General features: G+C 44.8%; 6 protein-coding genes across 6 annotated transcripts; 5 read left to right on the forward strand and 1 right to left on the reverse strand.

The window, feature by feature from the left end:
- Positions 1-586: 586 nt before the first annotated feature.
- Positions 587-4,043, forward strand: AOL_s00076g220 (uncharacterized protein; the record flags this gene model as incomplete). The annotated part of the gene is made up of 2 exons (XM_011122773.1): positions 587-627; positions 731-4,043. The coding sequence occupies 2 exons, from the start codon at positions 587-589 to the stop codon at positions 4,041-4,043; spliced, it is 3,354 nt and encodes a 1,117-aa protein (XP_011121075.1).
- A 2,953-nt stretch (positions 4,044-6,996) lies between these two features.
- On the forward strand, positions 6,997-8,456 carry AOL_s00076g221 (uncharacterized protein; the record flags this gene model as incomplete). The annotated part of the gene is made up of 8 exons (XM_011122774.1): positions 6,997-7,008; positions 7,252-7,259; positions 7,358-7,404; positions 7,467-7,486; positions 7,559-7,570; positions 7,637-7,911; positions 7,964-8,051; positions 8,106-8,456. The coding sequence occupies 8 exons, from the start codon at positions 6,997-6,999 to the stop codon at positions 8,454-8,456; spliced, it is 813 nt and encodes a 270-aa protein (XP_011121076.1).
- Positions 8,457-12,194: 3,738 nt separating this feature from the next.
- AOL_s00076g222 (uncharacterized protein) lies at positions 12,195-14,150 on the forward strand (the record flags this gene model as incomplete). The annotated part of the gene is made up of 4 exons (XM_011122775.1): positions 12,195-12,327; positions 12,412-13,418; positions 13,499-14,041; positions 14,124-14,150. The coding sequence occupies 4 exons, from the start codon at positions 12,195-12,197 to the stop codon at positions 14,148-14,150; spliced, it is 1,710 nt and encodes a 569-aa protein (XP_011121077.1).
- Positions 14,151-16,948: 2,798 nt separating this feature from the next.
- AOL_s00076g223 (uncharacterized protein) lies at positions 16,949-17,609 on the forward strand (the record flags this gene model as incomplete). The annotated part of the gene is made up of 2 exons (XM_011122776.1): positions 16,949-17,390; positions 17,485-17,609. 2 exons carry the CDS (start codon positions 16,949-16,951, stop codon positions 17,607-17,609), a joined length of 567 nt encoding a protein of 188 aa, XP_011121078.1.
- A 1,993-nt stretch (positions 17,610-19,602) lies between these two features.
- Positions 19,603-20,049, reverse strand: AOL_s00076g224 (uncharacterized protein; the record flags this gene model as incomplete). The annotated part of the gene is made up of 2 exons (XM_011122777.1): positions 19,603-19,909; positions 19,976-20,049. 2 exons carry the CDS (start codon positions 20,047-20,049, stop codon positions 19,603-19,605), a joined length of 381 nt encoding a protein of 126 aa, XP_011121079.1.
- A 299-nt stretch (positions 20,050-20,348) lies between these two features.
- On the forward strand, positions 20,349-20,963 carry AOL_s00076g225 (uncharacterized protein; the record flags this gene model as incomplete). Its single annotated transcript, XM_011122778.1, has 1 exon — positions 20,349-20,963. One exon carries the CDS (start codon positions 20,349-20,351, stop codon positions 20,961-20,963), a length of 615 nt encoding a protein of 204 aa, XP_011121080.1.
- Between the last annotated feature and the right edge of the window lie 324 nt (positions 20,964-21,287).

Below are 21,287 nucleotides of genomic sequence, written 5' to 3' on the forward strand. Positions count from 1 at the left end.
GGGTTGACCGCAGACCCTTTAGGTTAAAGCTGGAGCGAAAAGGGCAGCAGAGCCGGAGTCCGACTTTAGCGTCGGTTGGACAGATGCAAATCGAGGTCTTGGCGATTTCGAGAAACCACAATTTCAACTCAACAACACACTCTTTTATCACTTCGCAAGCTTCATACGATATTGCAAATGTCAAAATGGGAAAAGAAATACGCCAAGCTAGCCTCGAACCGAGACCAAACCATCCGATTCCTAAGGGTTATCTGCGCGGAAACTTTTATTTGGGAAGGCTCTATAAAAGGATGTCTGGAGTCTGAAAAAAAGGATTTACCAACTTTCCCGACCATCGTCGGCCTGTCGTTCCTTGTTGTTTGATATCCCGCCGTCTGGCTCGATATCGTCCCGTTCTTTTCCTGTCGCAGGTGACTCTGTGATTTCCTACCATTAGTCTCTCGTTATTGCTATTGGTAGATTTGTGGAAGTGCTTTTTTGGAGTACTATACACATAACATTCATTTACACTTAAGAACGAACTTCAAGTCATTCATTGATTATATACACTTTGGATCGCGGCCGCGTGGAAACGGAATAGTCCAAAATGAAGCTAAATTCACAACTTCTCACGGTTTTATTGGCCGGGTACGTGAATTTCTATACTTTCGATCGCATCAAAACTGTGTTCACTAGCGCAGTATGTATATTAATATTAGAGCCTGAGTGCTAACGTTACGGAATTCACTAGTGCATCCGGCCTGCAAGGTGCTGCAGCTCAAAAAAAGGAAGACTGCAAACCGAAAAGTGTCACTCATCTTGTCACTGTCGTTCAAACTTACGTAGGGGTTGCTTCTGTCTGCGGTAGCATGACCGCACCGCCTCCCGGTAATGGCGATTGCAAGACCACCGCTAAAGTCGAGACTCTTTCTCTGGTTACCGAATTGTGTCACTACGGCAGCCCATGTAGGAGGGTTACTTTGACAACTAAGACCCCAGTTACGATGACAGTTTGCAATGGTGGATCGAAATCTAGCTCTGCTACCAGACCTGGCTATACCCCTATCAAGCCAGGTCCTAATAGCTCAGGATCCGGATCCAGCAGTTCCACTACTAAATCTGGATCTGGATCCAGCTCTACTCCAAGACCTGGATCTAGCAGTACTACATCCGGCGGTTACACGGCCAAAACAAGCTCCTCGACTGCCAAATCTGGGTCTAGTAGCTCCAGAAGCCCTACCACAACATCTGGCGGATCTGGCGGATCTGGCGGATCTTCAAGCAAATCGAGCTCCTCAGCAAGCAAGTCCGGGCCTAGCAGCTCCAACGGCTCTGGTTCCACCACATCTGGTGGTCCTTCAGTGAAGACCAGCTCTTCAACTTCCAAGCCTGGATCTAGCACTACGTCCGGTGGATCTGGCAGTTCTACAGGTAATGCCTCTACGACACCAAGATCGGGTGGTTCGACTTCCAGCTCGTCTGGCTCGAACCCATCTACCTCTGGTGGACCTGGTGGATCTACATCGAAATCTAGTACCTCGACTGCTAAATCTGGAGCTAGCACCAGTAGCTCTAGTGGATCAGGTGGTCCCACACCCAATTCCAACTCGTCGACCTCCAAGCCTGGCGGCAACAGTTCTCACGGTTATACCTCCACCACATCTAATAGGCCTGGTGGGTCTTCATCCAAGTCCAGCTCCACTACATCTGGTGGCCCTTCAGTCAAAACGAGCGGATCTGGTAGCTCTACATCTAAGCCCAACTCGTCGACAGCTAATTCTGGATCTAGCGGTCCTACTTCCAGCGGCTATACAGCCAAAACGAGCTCCTCGACTGCTAGGTATGGGTCTAGCAGCTCGAAGGGATCTACTTCTGCCACATCTGATAGATCTGGTGGATCTACGTCCCAGTCTGGATCTAGCAGCACTACACCTGGTGGCCCTTCAGTAAAGACAAGTTCGTCTAGTTCTAAGCCTGGATCTGGTAGCACTACGTCTGGTGGTTATACAGTAAAAACTAATTCCTCGACCGCCAAGCCTGGATCAAGCAGCACTACATCCGGTGGCCCTTCAATTAAAACAAGTTCATCTAGTTCTAAGCCCGGCTCTAGCAGCAGTGCGTCTGGTGGACCTGGCGGACCTGGCGGATCTACTTCCAAGCCCAGTTCCTCGACCAGCACTTCACCCGGTGGACCTTCAGTTAAAACAAGTACTTCTAGTTCCAAGCCCGGCTCTAGCAGCAGTGGGCCTGGTGGACCTGGCGGACCTGGCGGATCTACTTCAAAGCCAAGTTCCTCGACCGCCAAGTCCGGATCCAGCAGCACTATACCCGGTGGACCTTCAGTAAAAACAAGCTCGTCTAGTTCCAAGCCCGGCTCTAGCAGCAGTGGGCCTGGTGGACCTGGCGGATCTACTTCAAAGCCAAGTTCCTCGACCGCCAAGTCTGGATCCAGCAGCACTATACCCGGTGGGCCTTCAGTAAAAACAAGTTCATCTAGTTCTAAGTCTGGACCCAACAGCACTACGTCTGGCGGCTATACAGCCAAATCTAGCTCCTCGACTGCTAAGACTGGTGCTAGCACCACTACTTCTGGTGGCGCCGGTGGTTCTACCCCCAAGCCCAGCTCTTCGACTTCCAAACCCGGATCTGGCAGCTCCACTACATCTGGTGGTCCTTCAGTCAAAACAAGCTCGTCCAGTTCCAAGCCTGGATCTAGCAGCAGTGCGTCTGGCGGACCTGGCGGACCTGGCGGATCTACATCCAAGTCCAGCAGCGCCGGAGCAGGAGGCTCTAGCAGCAAGACCACAACTGGTGGTACTGTGATTGGCAAGACCGGTTCAAGTACAATCTCTTCCACAAAGCCAACCACTAGTGGAGGTGGAAGTGGAAGTGATGATGACGACGAGTACGGATATGGTGGCTACGGATATGGTGATGATAAGACGACTACCACCAAGGCCTCTACCACGACAGCTAAGAGCAGTTCCGGTGGCCCAGCTGTCAAGACCTCTACTTCTACTTCAAAGACCACTACTACCACGAGCAAGGCTTCCGCAAACTATACAAACAAGTCTTCCACCACAAAATCTACGAGCAAGGCCTCCGTTGGAAACTACACAAGCAGGTCTTCGTCCGCGAAGCCCACAAATAAGTCATCTTCCGCGAAGCCCACAAATAAATCTTCTTCTGTAAATCCCACAAACAAGTCTTCTTCCGCAAATCCTACGAATAAGTCCTCGTCGGCAAATCCCACGAACAAGTATTCTTCCGCGAACCCAACTAACAAGTCTTCCTCTTCAAACCCTACGAACAAGTCTTCCTCAGCAAACCCCACGAATAAGTCTTCTTCAGCAAATCCTACGAATAAATCTTCTTCCGCAAACCCTACAAATAAATCTTCTTCCGCAAACCCTACAAATAAATCTTCTTCAGCAAATCCTACAAACAAGAGCTCTTCCGCAAATCCCACCAACAAGTCTTCTTCCGCAAACCCCGCGGTCAAGACCAGCACGAGCACTATCAAGGCAGCTACTAGTAGCTCTAGCGCAGGTGGTAAGGTATCAACCAGCACCTCGAAAACTACTCAATCCGCCGGTTCTAGTTCGGCCACTATAACTACTGCGCCGTCCGTCGGAGCCACGGAACAGTTTTTGGAATGTCCACCATCCACTACAGTCACCGTGAGCACCCGCCTCTGCAACAAGAAACTCTGTGTTAATAAGTGCACAAATACAGCAACAAGTACAAGAATATACCCGTGCTCTTGTATCGGACATAATAAACAGGCCACCTTGACCGTTTATGTTCCGGGGCAATGCCCAGACGACTGCAGCTGCCCATCTACCACTACTTGGGTTGCACCGATGGTCGGATGTAAAACGACAACCAAGGGGGCTTCGGCTGCTAGTACCTCAGCAGTCCCAGGTGGTAAGGGCACCGAGACTTCGTCGAGCACCACTTCGGTTGCTGTTAAAACGACTACTACTACCACGGCCCAGGCACAGACCACCCAACCTGCTAGCGGATCCGAAGACGATGATGACTATGGAGGTGGTTATTATTAAACTACTTTAGCTCTGCTGCCCTGATCGGGCTATGATTAAGAACTTTAAGCGGCTGTTTGCTTTTTCTTTTACGATTTTACGATAAAGTGATGTGATATGATACGATGATATGAGCATTCTTGTTGGACATACTTACGGTATTACTCGAGCGATTTTCTTTTTGGCGGGTCTCTCTCTCCGGAGTCTCAATTCTTTCCCACCTTCACGTGTGATCACCTTCTTCCTGTTTTCTATCCGTTATCTGCTGAATATATATACACACTTCAGTGAATTCTTTGCACTTTCATTGTATTTTATTTCCTGCGATCTAGGGATGTACATATAGTTCGTATAGATATCCAGGAGGCCTGTCAGAATTTATTTGGCGGCACATTTTATGCCAATATAAAGTATTTTTACTTGGGAATTTTGACCCATTGGTAGCGAATATACCTGTAAACTCTTAACAAGGGTAGATATAGGATAGCAAGCCTGAAGTGTATCAAACTGCCTCTTTAAAGCAGGCACGGACCAAAAGTAACGAGCTTCTTGTTGGGATTCGGGTATCAGTTGAATACGGCATAGTCTTGAGGCCACACGCTCACCCACCGATTAAAGAATATTACATATAAAAATCTTATCACTACCCGGAACTGTCAGCTTGTCAACTAGCGTGAACTCGCGTTCTTAGGCGTTGCATTTTGGAGCGCCACTCTGTGCCACTGCGGCTGGTGAGTGGTACGGAACATGTGGCTTGACCTGCATGCGAACGCATCACACAATTAACCGATATATCGCCACACCACAACGGCTGATGATTGTATTACGCGGGAAACTTAATGAGTTTTGCCTTTTGTTTTCCTTTCCATGTAGGCCGGGCCGGGTTTAATTCCTGCTGGCTGGAAGTTGCATGAAGGTGCAGTGGGGTAATGCCGATGACGTCGCTGCGAAGGCATTGCACGACATCCAAGTTTAATTTTTGGTCATGGAAATCAACGCGAATCTACTATCCCAAAGAATTGTATCAACGGTTCGGAAGTTTTCACTTTTAAAAACAAAGTTATTCCGTCTGAGCTATCGTCTACTTGGGTCTGGGCAGATATGTCTTCGTTGGGAGATTTCGATAGTGCTTTACGTAGTAGAGGGTTTGTTTCTGTTCGCGGAACCGGGAAAAGCTTTAAGCTTTCCTACTCGAGTGTGATATGTGGGTCTGGCAATCATGAAATCCGTTAGCGTGGGTATCGAACCACTGGCTGGGGAGAAGCCGCGGCCTGTGCTCCTCAGATCCCTCCTGATGGAAGATCGGACACTCTCCACCGGATCATCGGCGAGCGGTCTCCAAATGGACGGGAACGGACAATGGGGGCTGTGTCGACGGGATGGAACAGCTTGCATTTCGACGCCCCCAAAGGGAAAAAAAAAAGAACCGTGATCGCGAATTGCAAATCGTCGGTAGGCACGTATGCAGAGAGATTCACTTGGCCTCAGTTTGATTTGATGGGCATATAGGCTAGGCTCCCTATGTGCATTGACGCCGTACAAGGGCCTGCATGCTGGAGAACCGCCTCTTTCAGAAGATGAGCCAAAACCATGCCTGGCTAAGCGCCTTGGATACGTCTTCGTCCGACGTCGACAACGAAGCGTCGACAGAGGTGCATATGTTCATACGGAGACTATCTTAGACCCCGTCCGAAGGTCCATGGCGGATGAACCGTTAGTTTGGTAGAAGACCACGTCAACCAATAGAGTCCTGGGGATAGCACGGCATGAAAATGTGCCTCTAAGTAGCGGCCCTTGTTCGAGGATAGCGACTTCAGGTGAACAGCCAGCACACACGCACACAAAAAAGGTCAGCCAGAATAGAACAGACACGGGAAGTCGGTTCTTGGGAGGAAGTCTCAAGGTTAGTGTGTGGGTGTGACTAGTATGCTGTTTCTGGAAGCATCCGTCCTCGAAAATAAGGGAACGGTATCCTGTGACCTGCGCATGGCCTGCAAACTGCAGCTGCACAGCGGGAAGCCAGCAAGCAGCAAGCACAGGCAAAGCGTCAACCAACCTGCGTTAGGGGAAGTGCTCCACTCCTGTCGATTGATGAAAAGATTTTCTTAATTTTTATTTTGTTATTCCTAGTCGGTTCGACGGACAGAAGCGTCTACGAGGGAGCTTGAATTTAATAACTCATAGGGACCTTTGGATGGAGGATCCGTGGTACTGCGCCATGCTAAGCTTCTTAGAAGCTACAAAGCCAGCTGTATTCATCCTTTCTGAGGAGGAGGGCGTGGAGGACGAGACCGAGATCCTCGAGGCACACACACAACGGACCCCACTGTCGTTGGAAGCTCGCTTGTGGTAGTTAGTAGTTGGTAGTTGGTTCTCCCTACTGAGGATGGATGAGAATGAGAGTCAAGAAGAAGAGAAATAATGATGATGTCCAGACGGAGCAGAGGGAGTATACTGTAGATACTTTCGAAGATAGACAGCAGGCAGTAAGAGGCTTGCTGAGTAAATCCGAGATGGTTTGTCGTAGCCATGGAAATCGAAATCGAAATCGAACTGGTAATAGAAACGGGGGAGTTGAGTCTGTACTCCGTAACTGGTCTGAGTGGGCTCGCTCTCTCCCTTCAAATTAAATTTGTTTACGACAACGCCTTTCTTCTTCTTCTTCCTCTCCCCTTCTTCCTCCTTCTTCCACTTACTTCTCCCTGAACGCTTCCATCAACCTCATCGTAACCATCCTCCCCAAACTACCATCGCCAGCTACCTGAATAGCTTCACACCGCTTTCGACCCTTCCGAGGTAGTCTCCCCGTGACCCCTCCTGCCTTTCTGGAGCTTGCCTTAGATCACGGTCAAGCTGTTTGACCGGGACCTCAACGAACCCCTCGCTGACCACATAATCGATTACGCAGAACCATCGATAACCTTTTCCTCCCACTATTCCGAAAAACACACCATCACCGCTTACTCTATATACAATGGCTTCTGAGGTATGTACTAAGCTCGGACGACTCGTTTCTTTTGTATCTAGTATCGCTTCGGACATGTCTCAGCCTTTGAGAGGGATAGCAACGCAAAACCTTTTCCCTGACAGCTACATTAGCGGGGCAGAGGAATCGTTGCATGTGACACCTCGAAGTGAGACGTCCGACGGCTGTTATGAGATCGGACATTCTAGACATTGTTCTGATGGATCGTTCAAATCGAATACTAATGATGATTCTTACTTGTAGCGTGAAAAGTTAGTCGCACCGTCCTTTCCGGGTTACTGGGGCCCCATAGACGCAATGGAGGTTCTGATGGATCCTGCTACACGATGCTAACGAAAGAACGTCACAGCAAAACATTCCTCGCCAGGTTGTGCGAGCAGGCTGAACGTTATGATGGTAGGCAATCGCAGAGACGTTACCCCTTGATCCAGAGCAATGCAGGCTAACAAGCTGAATAGAAATGGTTGAGTACATGAAGGTAAAAAATTAAACGTCGTACCCTCTTGGGAAATATGTAACCCCGCTAAATACATATATTCCGAGCGTATAGGAAGTTGCCAAGGTAAGTCATGAACGCGATCATACCTCAACTGTCTTTATATATAAAACCCTAACATTGCCCTCATAGCTTGGTGGCGAACTCACCATGGACGAACGTAATCTCCTGTCTGTCGCTTACAAGAACGTCGTCGGCACTCGAAGAGCCTCATGGCGTATTATCTCCTCCATCGAACAGAAGGAGGAACACAAGAAGTCCGAAAAGCACGTTGGCAAGATTCGCGAGTATCGTTCCAAGATCGAAAAGGAGTTGGAAGACGTCTGCAAGGATGTTCTACAAGTCCTCGACGATTACCTCATCAAGAAGGCCGAGACCGGCGAGTCTAAGGTCTTCTACCATAAGATGTCAGCACTCCCATTCATTTTCGACGTCACCCTCATGCTAACTTTGACACAGGAAGGGTGATTATCACCGATATCTCGCTGAGTTCGCTAGCGGTGACAAGCGCAAGGATGCCGCCAGCGCCGCTCACGATGCCTACAAGGTATGTATTGCATATCCCACCAGTTAGAAGTCGTATAGCTAATATTATAAATAGTCGGCAACTGATGTCGCTCAAACCGACCTTACCCCAACTCACCCAATCCGTCTTGGTTTGGCCCTCAACTTCTCCGTCTTCTACTACGAGATCCTGAACTCGCCCGATCGTGCTTGCCACCTTGCCAAGCAGGCCTTCGATGATGCTATCGCAGAGCTTGATTCCCTTAGCGAGGAGAGCTATCGGGACTCTACCCTGATTATGCAGCTCCTGCGCGATAACCTCACCCTCTGGACTTCGTCAGACAGCGGTGAGGCTGAGGCTGATGCGGCCGCACCAAAGGATGCCACTGACGCTGCTCCTAAAACCGAGACAGCCGAGGCCGCCCCCCCCGCTGAGGAATCAAAGTAAACACTTCGAGCTTAGCTTTTCGAAAGACCGTCACATCCCCTTCATCCTCTATCATTGCGATATGCACCAAACTCTCTTGCACGCGACTCTAGCCACCTGGTTTTTCGGTTATTATCTTGATATTGCGATCCTGTCCAAATTTTTTCTCTTTCTTCTTTTTCATAGGCTTCTTTTTAACCAATCAAGGACTTATTTTTTGGGTAACCCTTCCACATCAGCTTCCCCTCGTAGAATGCCTAGCAAAAGTGTCGCAATGCCAAAATTTCGTCGAAAATCTCATTCTTACAAATGGCAGTCCAGTGCTGCTTAACCCCAATCCCACTCACCGAATTACCACACTTCCCGCCTCCCCAAACCCGTCACAACCCCTTTATTGCCTTCTATGATTTCTTGTCTATTATCATGTAACAGTTTTTAGTGTCTCCTACTCTTTATTCCCCAAATCTCCTTGAGTATTGAACGTTTTCACTTCTGCGTTTTTACTCCTTTTTGTGCCCTATACGTTTTTTTTTTACACCGGGTGTTAACTTGCTATTTGTATTTCCCGTCTCTCACCCAGTACTGTCTTCTTTCCTAGTAATGTGGGAAAGACAGAAAGTGGAAAAGGAAGAACAAAGTAAAAAAATCGAATAAAATCCCTTACGGACGGCGATACCCTCCTGATATATGGAACCTGAACTCTTTTTATACTAGAAGAAGGGTTTCTGGTGGGTCGGACGTCAATTATTATTATACTTTTAAACAATCCGCTGCGCAAACCGATTAGGCCCATATATAGGACGTAGATATGACTTCACATGTATTGATTGATGATATATATATAATAAAACCTCAAGCATCTTAAGTAGAATTCTAATATCTATCTTAAGTTCATTCAATGACCTACGAATTTGTTGCGAGAGTATATACGATATATCAATACTCACATTAAGACACCTTAGTGTTCATAGTATAGGATCAGTCAGCAAGATCTTGACGAATCAACCCCACCATCAAGAAAATATAAGCTTTCTATTAAAGAGACCTCGCGTGAGGGGTATTACAGATCCGAGGCCCTGAGGGGGGGGAAACAGAACTCCCCAATTAATTATAAGTAATGCACGTCATTACACTGTTATGCGGCAGCGACCACTCAGAAGAGAGGGTTTTTTTTTCGCCTTTACCCCGCACCCTGTCTCTACGAGACCGCTTTCGGCTAGTATTAATCCGTTGGAGTGCTAAGGTGAGTACTTTAGTGAGTGAGCCGGGGCCACCTTGTGTGGATTATTACTGTGTATAACTTGGTTTTTACCTTTGTGTGGAAGGGAATTAATTTTGGGGGCCTGTTTGCTGGTGCAGGCTTACTGGTCTGGATTGGGAGCGAATACGAGGACGTTTACGTACCTGCTTTGTACTCGCTTGAGAATCGAATTCGGAGTGATGTGTATTCCATTATATATTGTTCGAATTAGAGATTTTAGGTAATGAGGTTGGAATCTTTATTAAAATAAGGTTCCTTATATATATATAATTATATACTACCTAGTATACCAATGCAAAATAATTTCTAAAACTACTATATAATACTACTTTCTTCAGGTTCAACGAATCGTATACTCGGGGTCTGAAGTAGTGTTTTCCGGCATATACGGACTTAATATTGATATATCAATCATGCACACTATGACGAGACGATGTACATACCGTATATCTATTACAGGTACACCGGTGTTTCCACGATACAATTGACAACATAACTTAATAATTCGTTCCCTGGACTCATATCTAGCGTCAAAGGCTTAACCTGGGTGTTAAAAGATTATATTGTGTAAGTGCGCATGTTTGCATAGACTTATATCATGATCGACATCATCAGACCCCCCTCCCCATCACACACTCCCTCGTTGCCACGTTTTCACCTTCTTTCTTTCTTTCTTTTTTTACTTTTTCTCAAACTAAAATATTCCGGGTTTTTATTTGTTTGGCCTCCCAGATCTGCGGATATACCAGGTCCAGTGACCGATACTAGGTCGTTGATCGCTGGTTCTTTTAGCGAGTTAGATAGATGATCTTGGGTATAGAATGTCTTACGTAAGTGAGTTGTGTAAAAGATACTGATTGCTTTAGGGATGATCGATGGGGATATGGGCTAGATGGATTGTAGTACGTAAGATGTAATATCAATTTATTGAATGGCCTTTTGAAGTTAACTAGTGTGATGCGGATATATATACATGCGTGCTGGTATATGTACTTCGGAGCCTGAGTGTTAGAGGATGACTTGGGAGACACCAGTGTTCCTTGACGGGATGATGGTTTTTTATATCTGTATAGTTTATGGAAACGGTTTATTGTTCGAGGAGACCCGTGATTGTATATATCCATATATATATGATTTCGAGCAGCTGATATATCTATGAGTATTATATTATATTAACTTATTGATAACAAATGCAAATTCACAAGGTGCAATTGCGTTATCGATATATAACAATCCTCGAGAACATCTATATTTGTTTTTTTATATTTTATTTGTTTAATTAATCAGGAACTCGGTCCATTCGTTTCTCCCCTCTTTCGATTTCAATTCAACCGAGACGTCTTCTTGAAACAAATCGTGGTTCCTTACGTACCATGGTTTTATTCCTCGTTTTCCGCCTCGGAAAGGGCGTAGATCAGGCACCAGACGGATCTCGTTTCCCCATTTCTATATCAACTAGTGGTATATACGGGCTAGATGATCGGACGCATACATTCCGGCTTATAAACCTTCTCTAAATCCAACTTTAAAACACCCAATTTAGGTCTAAACTCATGGGGTCCTTTCTTGACGGCGGATTTTCCGGGACTCATGTGTCTTGACATAAGTCTGCTTGGCTGGTCGGAATGCAGATGCGTATATGAAAGGTTTACCTGAATTGTGGCGTTGCGTGGTATTTTGTGTGTGTGGACGGGCCGAAAGACCGCCTTGCCCCCACCAGGTGGATTCATCCGGTGTTTCGACTTTTTTTTCCCTTTGATAGGAAGGGGGTGGGGATTTAACTTGCTCTTGAAGTTAAGATTTGGACATATCCTGCATAGACGGTTTCTTCGGATTTTTGGTTTGGGATCCACAGTTTGGGGACCTGAGCTTTCAGGAACCAGAAGGTTTGCGTGGCTGGGGTGCTTGTTTAGAAGATTGTGGCGAGCACGTTGGTTTGAAGCGCACATGTGAGGCTAAGATCGAGTAGAACATTGCACCTGCATCTGCATTTGCATTGGACCCGTGATATCTAACCCCTCCTCCTCCTTCTTTCGTCTTGTCTTTGTTCTCGAAGTACTATGTAAAAGAAAAACAATGGGCTCAGCTAGTTAGCTACTCCACTTATGTTTTTTCCGACATCCCGGTATCATAAGTTTTTCCTTCCGGATCCCAAATTTGCAATTCGGAGCTTCAAGCTCCGAAGGCAAAGTCTACCGGGTTCAATGATGGTTGTTCCTGGATTTTTCATCCGATGGTCAGATCAGCTAATGGGGGATCATGGGAATAAATGCCTTTTTTTTTATATTAATGTTTAACATTGATCAAAGATGGTATGGGGAAGGATGGTGTATAAGTATACAGGATATTCCAGTGAATTGATATTACATCCCTCTTCTTTTTCAACTCCTTGTTTGCGGCACGGGTAGTTGATCTGTTCAGTTGTACATATATATATATCTTTCTTTCTTTCTTTTTTATTGTCTTTCTTGTCTTATAGAGAGAGATAGGAAGCAAAGATGTTGTTGGGTCTTGTGCCTTTTATCCTCGCCGCTTTGGCTGGGTCTTCGTCGGCTCAGACGGTGACTTATCAAGCTGAGTCTGCGGCCTTGACTGGTGTTACTGTTGGAACTACTGTTACTGGATTTACCGGTATGTTTTTAATCCATTGGATTCTGTTCGAGGATTGAGGGAAATGGTGTAGATAGATGCTAATATATCTAATTTCGATAATAGGTACCGGATACGTCGAAGGTTTCGATACCAGCGGTGACGAGATCAAGTTTACCGTCACCAGCACTGCACAGGGTCTTTACGATCTCAAGATCATCTACAATGGTCCATATGGCGATAAATACACAACTGTCGTCTTGAACGGAGCCGGTGGAGGACAAGTCTTCCTCCCCGCGACCACCAGCTGGGTCACCGTCCCCGCCGGACAGGTTCTTTTGAACGCCGGATCGAACACCATTCAGATCCAGAACAACTGGGGATGGTATCTCATTGACGCCATCACACTTACCCCATCCACCCCAAGGGGACCCCATCAGATCAGCACTACCCCAGTTAACCCAGCTGCCAACTCTGATGCCAAGGCATTGCTTAAGTTCCTCGGCAGCATCTACGGCAAGAAGATCCTCTCCGGTCAGCAAGACCAAGCTTCCCTCGATTGGGTTACCAGCAATGTCGGAAAGACACCAGCGATCCTTGGTCTCGATTTGATGGATTACACCGATTCGCGTACCTCGCGTGGTGCAGTCAGCACTGATGTCGATAAGGCTATTGCCTTCGCTGCCCGTGGTGGTATTGTTACTTTCTGCTGGCATTGGGGTGCCCCCGTTGGTCTTTATGATACTCCCGAGCAGAGGTGGTGGTCCGGTTTCTATACCGCTGCTACTGACTTCAATGTCGCCACTGCTCTCGCGGATACGACTAATGCCAATTATACACTCATCCTTCACGATATCGATACCATTGCTGTTCAGTTGAAGAAACTTGAGGCGGCTGGTGTTCCAGTTCTCTGGAGGCCTTTGCACGAGGCTGAGGGTAAGTGGTTCTGGTGGGGAGCTCAGGGACCAGAGGCTTGCAAGAAGTTGTGGAATTTGGTCTACAGCCGTCTTACCACCCACCACGGAATTAAGAATTTGATCTGGATTTGGAACTCTGTTGCTGAGGATTGGTATCCTGGTGATGCTACGATCGATATTGTCAGCGCTGATACTTATACTCAGGGTGACCACGGCGTAAGTTTTTTCCCCCCTTTTTTAGCAAAATCTCAATGGTATTGGTACCGTAACTAATATATGATATTTAACAATAATAGCCAATCTCCGCCACCTATAACTCCCTCCTCGGCCTCGTCAACGACAAGAAGATCATTGCCGCCACCGAAATCGGCTCCATCATGGACCCCGTCCAACTCCAACTCTACCAAGCCGACTGGGTCTACTTCTGCATCTGGAGCGGTGACTTCATCTCCGGCGGCCAATGGAATTCCCTCGACCTCCTCAAGTCTGTCTTCAACCACGACTACGTTCTCAACCTCGACAGAATCCAAGGATGGAAGAACCCAACCACCACCAGCACCACCACTACCACCAGCGTTCGCCCAACTACCACTAGCAGCAGCAGCAGGACTACTACCCCTGTTGTTACTACTACCAGCAGCAGGACTACTACTTCTTCGTCTAGGACTACTACTCCTAGCACCACTACTACCACTGCTGTTAGGACCTCGACTACTACTACTAGATCTACTACCGCCAGCGCTACTCCTACTGCTGTCGCTTCGCGATGGGGACAGTGCGGTGGTATTGGGTTCACTGGACCAACTGTTTGCGAGTCGCCATATACTTGCACTGTTTTGGTAAGTTTTTCCCTTTCTCTAAAATATATATATTCCTAAAGTTATGAACGGTTTTACTAATTTTTAAATTTCTTCTCTTTAGAACCCATACTACTACCAGTGCTTGTAAATATACTTAAAGGCTAGTGAGGAAAGGGGGGAGTATAATGTGAAAATGTGTACATAAACGAAGGGGGGAAAGAGAGAGGACCTCATTTGTAAATACTTAGCTTCTATAATATACATATTTCTATATATATTATATTTATTATTACATATTATCTACCTTAATCTTCTCCTCCTTATCTACTTCTACAAACTTCGGTAGATTGATAATAACAAAAAGAACGAAGAAGGTTAGTTAGTATTGAATATTAATCCCAAGAAGGGAATGGTATATCTACTTAAGTACATATATACCTTCAAATGAAGTCTAGAATACCAAAGCCGTGAAGATGCTTGCATGCATGCAGCATAAATGCAAGGTTGACGGGATAATTACGTCTTTCCCTTTCCTGTTGCATTTTGTATAGTTGTGTTGGGTTAAGCTAAGTCAGCTAAGTTAGAAAACATCGATCGATCGTTTTTTCCTTTGGTTCTGAGCTAAGCTAAGCAGGACCATGCAACCCCCGCAAATTGTCATGTCGCAAAAAGAAGAAGAGTGTCGTACGTCGTCCCCCCTGGACAGGGAAGGGATAGGGAAAAAAGGGAAAGGGAAAGGGAAAGGGAAAGGGAAAGGGAAAGGGAAAGGGAAAGGGAAAGGGAAAGGGAAAGGGGGTGGTGTGGATAGTAGCAGCTAGGATTCATAGATATATCTGCAGAAAAGTATACTTAATTACTTATACATTATACATATAAAGTATGTATGTACTGCAGTACTGTAACTTGAAGTGAAGTATATACAAGGAGGAAGGGGTTTAAGAATTAATTAACCTTGGCTTCGTGACGACCTTCCGGCTTGAGGATATCCGGAATGTGCGTATGTGTGGATACGTACAGTACGTTAGATGTTTAATGTGTATGTATGTACTATGTATGTCTGTTATATGTGATGGATGTAATGCACAAGCAGCAAGGCTGTGCCCGCGCAGTCGAGTCGACTCCGGCAGAATGTTTCTGCGGATGGCATATATTATATGTATAACTTGGTATCCTTACTTAGTATGCTTAGTAGTCTATGTATATTGGAAAGTTCGAAAAAGAGGGTCCTCGTTGGCTGGTTGTTCGGATTTCACCCTAACCTGGAAAAGGACAACTTTTAAGACAAAGTACAAGGGCAAAGAACGAAACCAAAAAAATAACAAGAAGGAGAAGGAGAAGAAGCCAAATATAATCTTTGAATTGACATGTGCAAAAAAAAAGGTTCAAAATCGAGGTGAGGGGGGGAAATGTAGTAAAAGTAGTTCTAGACTAGTCTGGGTCACTATACTTTTTTTGAATCTTCAATCCAGATCCTGTACGTACTGTGTGTATGGTTCACGTTCATGGACATATGATATGGTTAAATCCGCCGCCGCCGCAAGTTAAGTTAACTTAATTAACCTCTGCGCTTGCAAGGTTTCAGGCTTTTGTGGTTTGGCAGGTTCGCCTGTTTTTCTCTTTCTGACCTTTTCCTTTGAATTCTATTCGCTAATATGGGTTCTTTGGGGGCAAGTTTACCAACGATCGGGCAAAGCAAGCAGGAAATTCGAGCCGGGGGGAAGAAAGAATCCTAGCTATGTTACTTCTTAGGTATGGATGAGGAGGAGGGGCAGCTCAACGGTCAACGGTTCTAATTAATTTAATCGAATCGAGTCAAATCGATTGAACTTTCTTTGATTGATTGACAGTGTGCACAGCATGTCATGAAATAAGAGATGATACAACGTATACGTATACATATACATGTACATGTACTATGTATACCAAGCACAGATACATTCAACAACATGCATGCTGCCTCTATTGGAGTACATATGTACTCGAGGATGATAAACAAGGATGGGGCAAGTTTATCCATCTTCTTGCAGATACAATCGAGGAATGTGTGAAGTTTACCCCATATTCCACTAATTTTACATTTGCGCTAACCTTACCTTCTTGGTAAGCTTCGACGGTTTGCGCTAGCCTGGACACCCCCCTCTTCTTGTGCTTCTTATTGAATTGATCTGATTGAGTCTTGCTTGTCTAGCTAGCTCTTGTGTCTATCATAGACCCTCGAGGGTTTTGGGTTTAATCACCCTCTCTTCTCTCCCTCCCTCCCTTTTTTTAACCCTTTCCCTGGCAGTTCCCTGTCTTTTCCCCGGATTGTGTGTATAGTGGACTTCTTGATCAAGAAGTCTCTCTTGTGCATGCATGCATCCTGTATTTTCTGTATTCTGTGCAATGGTTGTAAAGTTAGGCTGGTGGTAGTAACTAGTAGTTAATTGTGCTTGAATCGTCTCACGTTCACCGATCTTGCCTTTCTGATATAAATCCACCACACCTCCCCCCTCTTTCTTTCTTTCTTCTCTTTATTCAATTCTCCCTCTCTGCTACATCATAACTCTCTCTATCCTCGTTTCCCCTCCAGATATTATCATTTTTTAAGCTTTTTTTTCTGTCGTGGAGATTTTGGGATTTAAAAGAAAAGGGAAGCTGAAGGAGCTGAGCAAAGAAAGCTACGCAAGCTACACCAAATACGCTGCTGTGCTTCTGACACGCGAAAGGACAACACCTTTTTTTTGTTCACCAACAGAACAGAACAGAACAGAATCACAAACATCAGACAACAAACAGCCAACAGAAACAGAACCAGCGATATTGTCTTGAATCCACAAAGCTAAATTCCCTGAGATTAATTCCTGGAATTCCTTCTTCTCCTCCGATATCTCTTTCTTTTCTCTTAAACATTCTTGATTAATTACTCTACATCTTTTTTTTTAAAATCAAAATCAAAAAGAAAACACCATGTCCTCCCAATCATCCGGAAATCCTTCCTCCTCTACTGCCACCTCGTACCCCCAACGTCGAGGCTCCATAACCGAGTACTTCCGCCCCCCACAATCCTCAACTTACCCCGGTCCAATCACCTCTGCAGCAGCCCAGGCCAACCACCGTCGTCGAATGTCCTACTCCGGTGGTACCGGTCTCACAGGAACTTCACCACCAACACCATGGTTTGGAGGATATACTCCCGGTAGTGGAGGAGGGCGTAGGGCAAGCATTAGCTCTGTTTCGTCCAGTGCCAGTTCTCCGATCGATGTAGACGCGGACGAAAAACGAGATGTCGATATGACGTCTTCTCCACCTGGATCATCTAGCGGGAGTTTTGCTAGACGGCTTAGTTTTGGAGCGAGGGCTTTGAGGGATGTTAAACGGAGTATGAGTTTTGGAACTGTTGGCGAAGGTGGTTAGTCCCTCTATCTTGTTATTTTTATTTTATTTTATTTTTTTTGAAAATACGGATATACTGACCTTTGAATTTTTTTAATTGTTTTTGTTAGAGCCGGAGAATGAACATAGGGCTACTCAAGAATCAATGGCTCCTCCACCTCCTCCACCTCACCATGCTGCTCCTAAGCATGATGAGGTTCAGGAGAGGATGTTGAAAGGAGATTTCTACTTTTGAAGTTTTTCTCTCACTTTTTTTCATCAGGCATTCGATCGCCTTCTTTTTTTTTAAGGGTTCCTATTTATTTTTAAACACATGGACCACGCCTTTTCTTTCTCGCGTTCTTTCTCACGTGGGACATTCCTCTTTTTTTTTTCGTCAGTTAGGTCTTTCTTCTTCTTTCATTGGATATGGATTTGGGAAACGGGGAGTCAATAATGGAGCAGCCCTGGGGTTTATTCTTTCCACTCCTTTAAGGTTTTTTATGGTATGGGAAACTTCGTTTTGATTGCTATGCAATGGAAATGGGATATTTTTATTTTATTTTTATTTTGTCTATCTTCTGGGGTATTATTATCATGATGTTCTTTACTTCTTCTTCTTCTTCTTGCTTTCTTGTTCGGCTTCTGGGAATTAATGCTGTTAATGGCGTTTGCCCTTTACGATGCTTTATTCACTTTTGTCATATCTGCGAGTTCTAGTGTTTTCCTTTTTTTTTATATATTTTATTTTATATTCTTGTTGATGGATCGATTGAAGCGGTGTTTTAATAAGTTGAAGGGTATATCAACTGGAGAGAGAGAGAGATAGGAAGCAGGCGGTATTTTATAATATCAAAGGGTAAGAAATTTGGAACGAAAGGAGGATTAAAAAAAATTATTCACTTTTTTTTTATATAAAACAGAACTTCCGTTTCTTTGACTAACCACTACTTAAGTAGCTCTGTACTTACTTGAATAACTCACCAACTGTTTTTCTAACTTATGCTCGTTCTTTTTTGAAGTTGAAGTTGAATTTTTTTCGATCAGTTGTCCTTTTTTCTGTTAGTATTTGCGAGTGAGTGGGTGAGTGAGTGGGTAGTTCTGTCGACTGTGGCTTTTTCGGTTTCTCTGAGAAGTGTGGTTTTAATGCATTATGTATGTACGATATACATTTATGATATCACCGGGCGTCAGAGTTTTATAAGTCCATCTTATATATATTATACATCTACCAGTAGTATACTATTACTATGTCTTCGTTCGATGGCCAAATGCTAGGGTCTACATGTTTAGCGAATCCCATTCAGTAGTCCTTTTCTCTACCTATCTCCTCGAGTATTATACTATAATACTACCGACTTACCTTCCATGTGAACATATGCATCATATCTCCACCATTTTATCTAACCTAATCAATGCATATGTATGTAAGTATGTAAAGGGTGGGTTTCCATCCAACATGCAAAAGAAAGCTGCAGAGAGAGAAAAAAGGTTTGTTACGTTATATAATTACGTATCTAAACGTTTCGACATGAACAGCCCCAATTGGCAATTGGAAGGGTAGAAAAGGATGATGTTTGATTGGATCCCAGCCGTGGTTCTTTTTTTGTTTTTTCTTTTTTGTTTTTCAACGGTGGATTATACTGTTTATTACAGCGGTAGCTTTGATTTGATGGGCGAGGCAGTCTTATCATTACTGACTGACTGACTGACTTATCCGGGTAATTTTGTATCTTTTTGGGTCTTCGGTTCTTCTAGATAGTACTAATACTATCTATGTCTGTTACATACTGACTTACATACATTTGGGGAAGTAAGAAAAAGAAAAAAGAAGGTGGGCCTGGTTTTTGGTTGATATGGTCGGTTAGATATGCTGGTTTTTTTTTTTTTTTTGGTTTTAAAGGGTGGTTTGGTATTTGTTTTTTCTCTCTCTCTTCTGACTGGCTGGAGAGGGTTTGATAGAAGTTATATACACTGTATTTCGTGTATATATATATATATATATATATTCCTCGAAGTTATAGGGATATCGATATCGTTGGAGATATAGATGATTGTAGTTTATGATTGATAGTAGTTAGTATATATGTACACTTCCAGTCCTAAATATACACATCAACATCAACTCTAATATATATCCCAGATCAAGATATAATACACCCTCCCCATATGTACAAACTCCTCCTTAAAAAGACAGAATTACAGATAGTATATAGATATTATAGAAATATATATATATATATATATATCTAATGCGTCAACATCTTCCTCCCCTTCGCCTTCCTCCTCTTCAAGATATTCTTACCCGTTTTACTCCTCAACCTAGCCAAGAACCCAAACCTGCGTTTTCGAACGATATGAGATGGGTTATAGGTTTTTCGTCTGTGACCTCGGGTTTGTGTTAGACCCTGTAGTGGGAGGAGTAGTGATGTTGATGTTGTTTGTGATGTTGATGATGTGGTTTGTGGGATGAGGGATGTGGGTGAAGAATGGAGGGTTGGACGGGTTTGGAGGGTGATTATGGTGGTTGGAGTTCGGAGGAGGGATGTGAATGTTCTAGATGGAGAGGGTTAGTATTATATTGGATTGGATTGGGTTGTGAGGGATGGAGGGGGGGTGTACCTTCGTGATGATGATGAAGCTGTGGATCGTAGACAGGATATTGCCGGACGGCGAAGGAGTGTGAGAATCGTCATTGCTTGTCTCTTTTAAGATAGACTGTATTAAAGATCGATCCGTTTGGTTTGATTGGTGATGGTGATGGTGGTTGATGATGATGGATGGTAGTGGTGGGGATAGTGATAGTTGAAGGTTGAGTGAGGTTTGAAGATTAAGTCCAATGCAACAACCCCGGCCGTTCAGCGAATGCGGCTTAAAATTCTAATTTTTTTAAAAAAACTAAAATTTTCGCGACAACTTTCTTCTCTCTCCCCTCCACCTCCCACTCACTTAACTACTCACCTAACTACTCTCCACCATTATCATACTAAAAAAGATGTCCCGCTACCTCCCCGCCCCCCCGCGCACTCCAACCACAATCCTCTCCTCCAATCCAATCCCTCTGGACGAAGCCCACTCCCACCTCCAATCATACCTCCTCTCCACCTCTTCCTCCCAACCCTGGTCCCACTCTCACGACGCCGGTACCACCGCCTCTCTCAAAAAGCTCGAATTATCTCTTCGCGGAATCCACGGTCCCGCTGCAAATTCCCATTTCATCGCCATTGCCGATGATGTCGAAATCGATACTATCGACAATAATATCATCAACAATAATAGCAATCTAGACCTGGAAGATACATTTTCAAAACCAGATACAGACGAAGGTGGGGAATCGGAACGACAGAGGGTGTATGAAACTGTTGAAGATCTAGAAGTTGCGGAAGAGATTAGAGATGAAGATGAAGGTGTTTTGATGAGGGAATTGCAGAATGTTGAGAAGGCTGAAGAGGGACAGGAGGATGTTGAGGTTATGATGGAGAAAGAGGAGAAAGAATTGAAAGGGGTAGCTGTGGTGGTTGATAAGGAGGAGAGGAAACGACTGAAGAAACTCAGGATGAAGGAGGAGAAGAAGAGAAAAGAAGCCGAGAGGGCGGCTGAGAGGGAGTAGCTATTTTAGCTATGAGGAGGACGACGGCGACGGTGAAGACGACGAGAATAACGGTTGGAGTTGGGTTATATGAAATATATTATCAGTGATGACTACGGAAAGGTATACGGAGCTTCCACCAGAAGGTATGATTGATTCGATCGAATTACTTTTCCATTCACATTTTTTGTTTTTTGATGTTTCTAAAACATATCACTAATACACCGCTTCTCTCTAACCCACCAGCATATCATATCTTATCATATCATATGTCTGTTGTCTGTCGCTTCTCATTCCTCAATCCACGTCAACATCTAAAACGCTCCTCTAAACCTAACCAACCAC

The sequence above is a fragment of the Orbilia oligospora genome (genome assembly GCF_000225545.1).
Source record: "Orbilia oligospora ATCC 24927 unplaced genomic scaffold scaffold00076, whole genome shotgun sequence".
NCBI classification, from domain to species: domain Eukaryota; kingdom Fungi; phylum Ascomycota; class Orbiliomycetes; order Orbiliales; family Orbiliaceae; genus Orbilia; species Orbilia oligospora.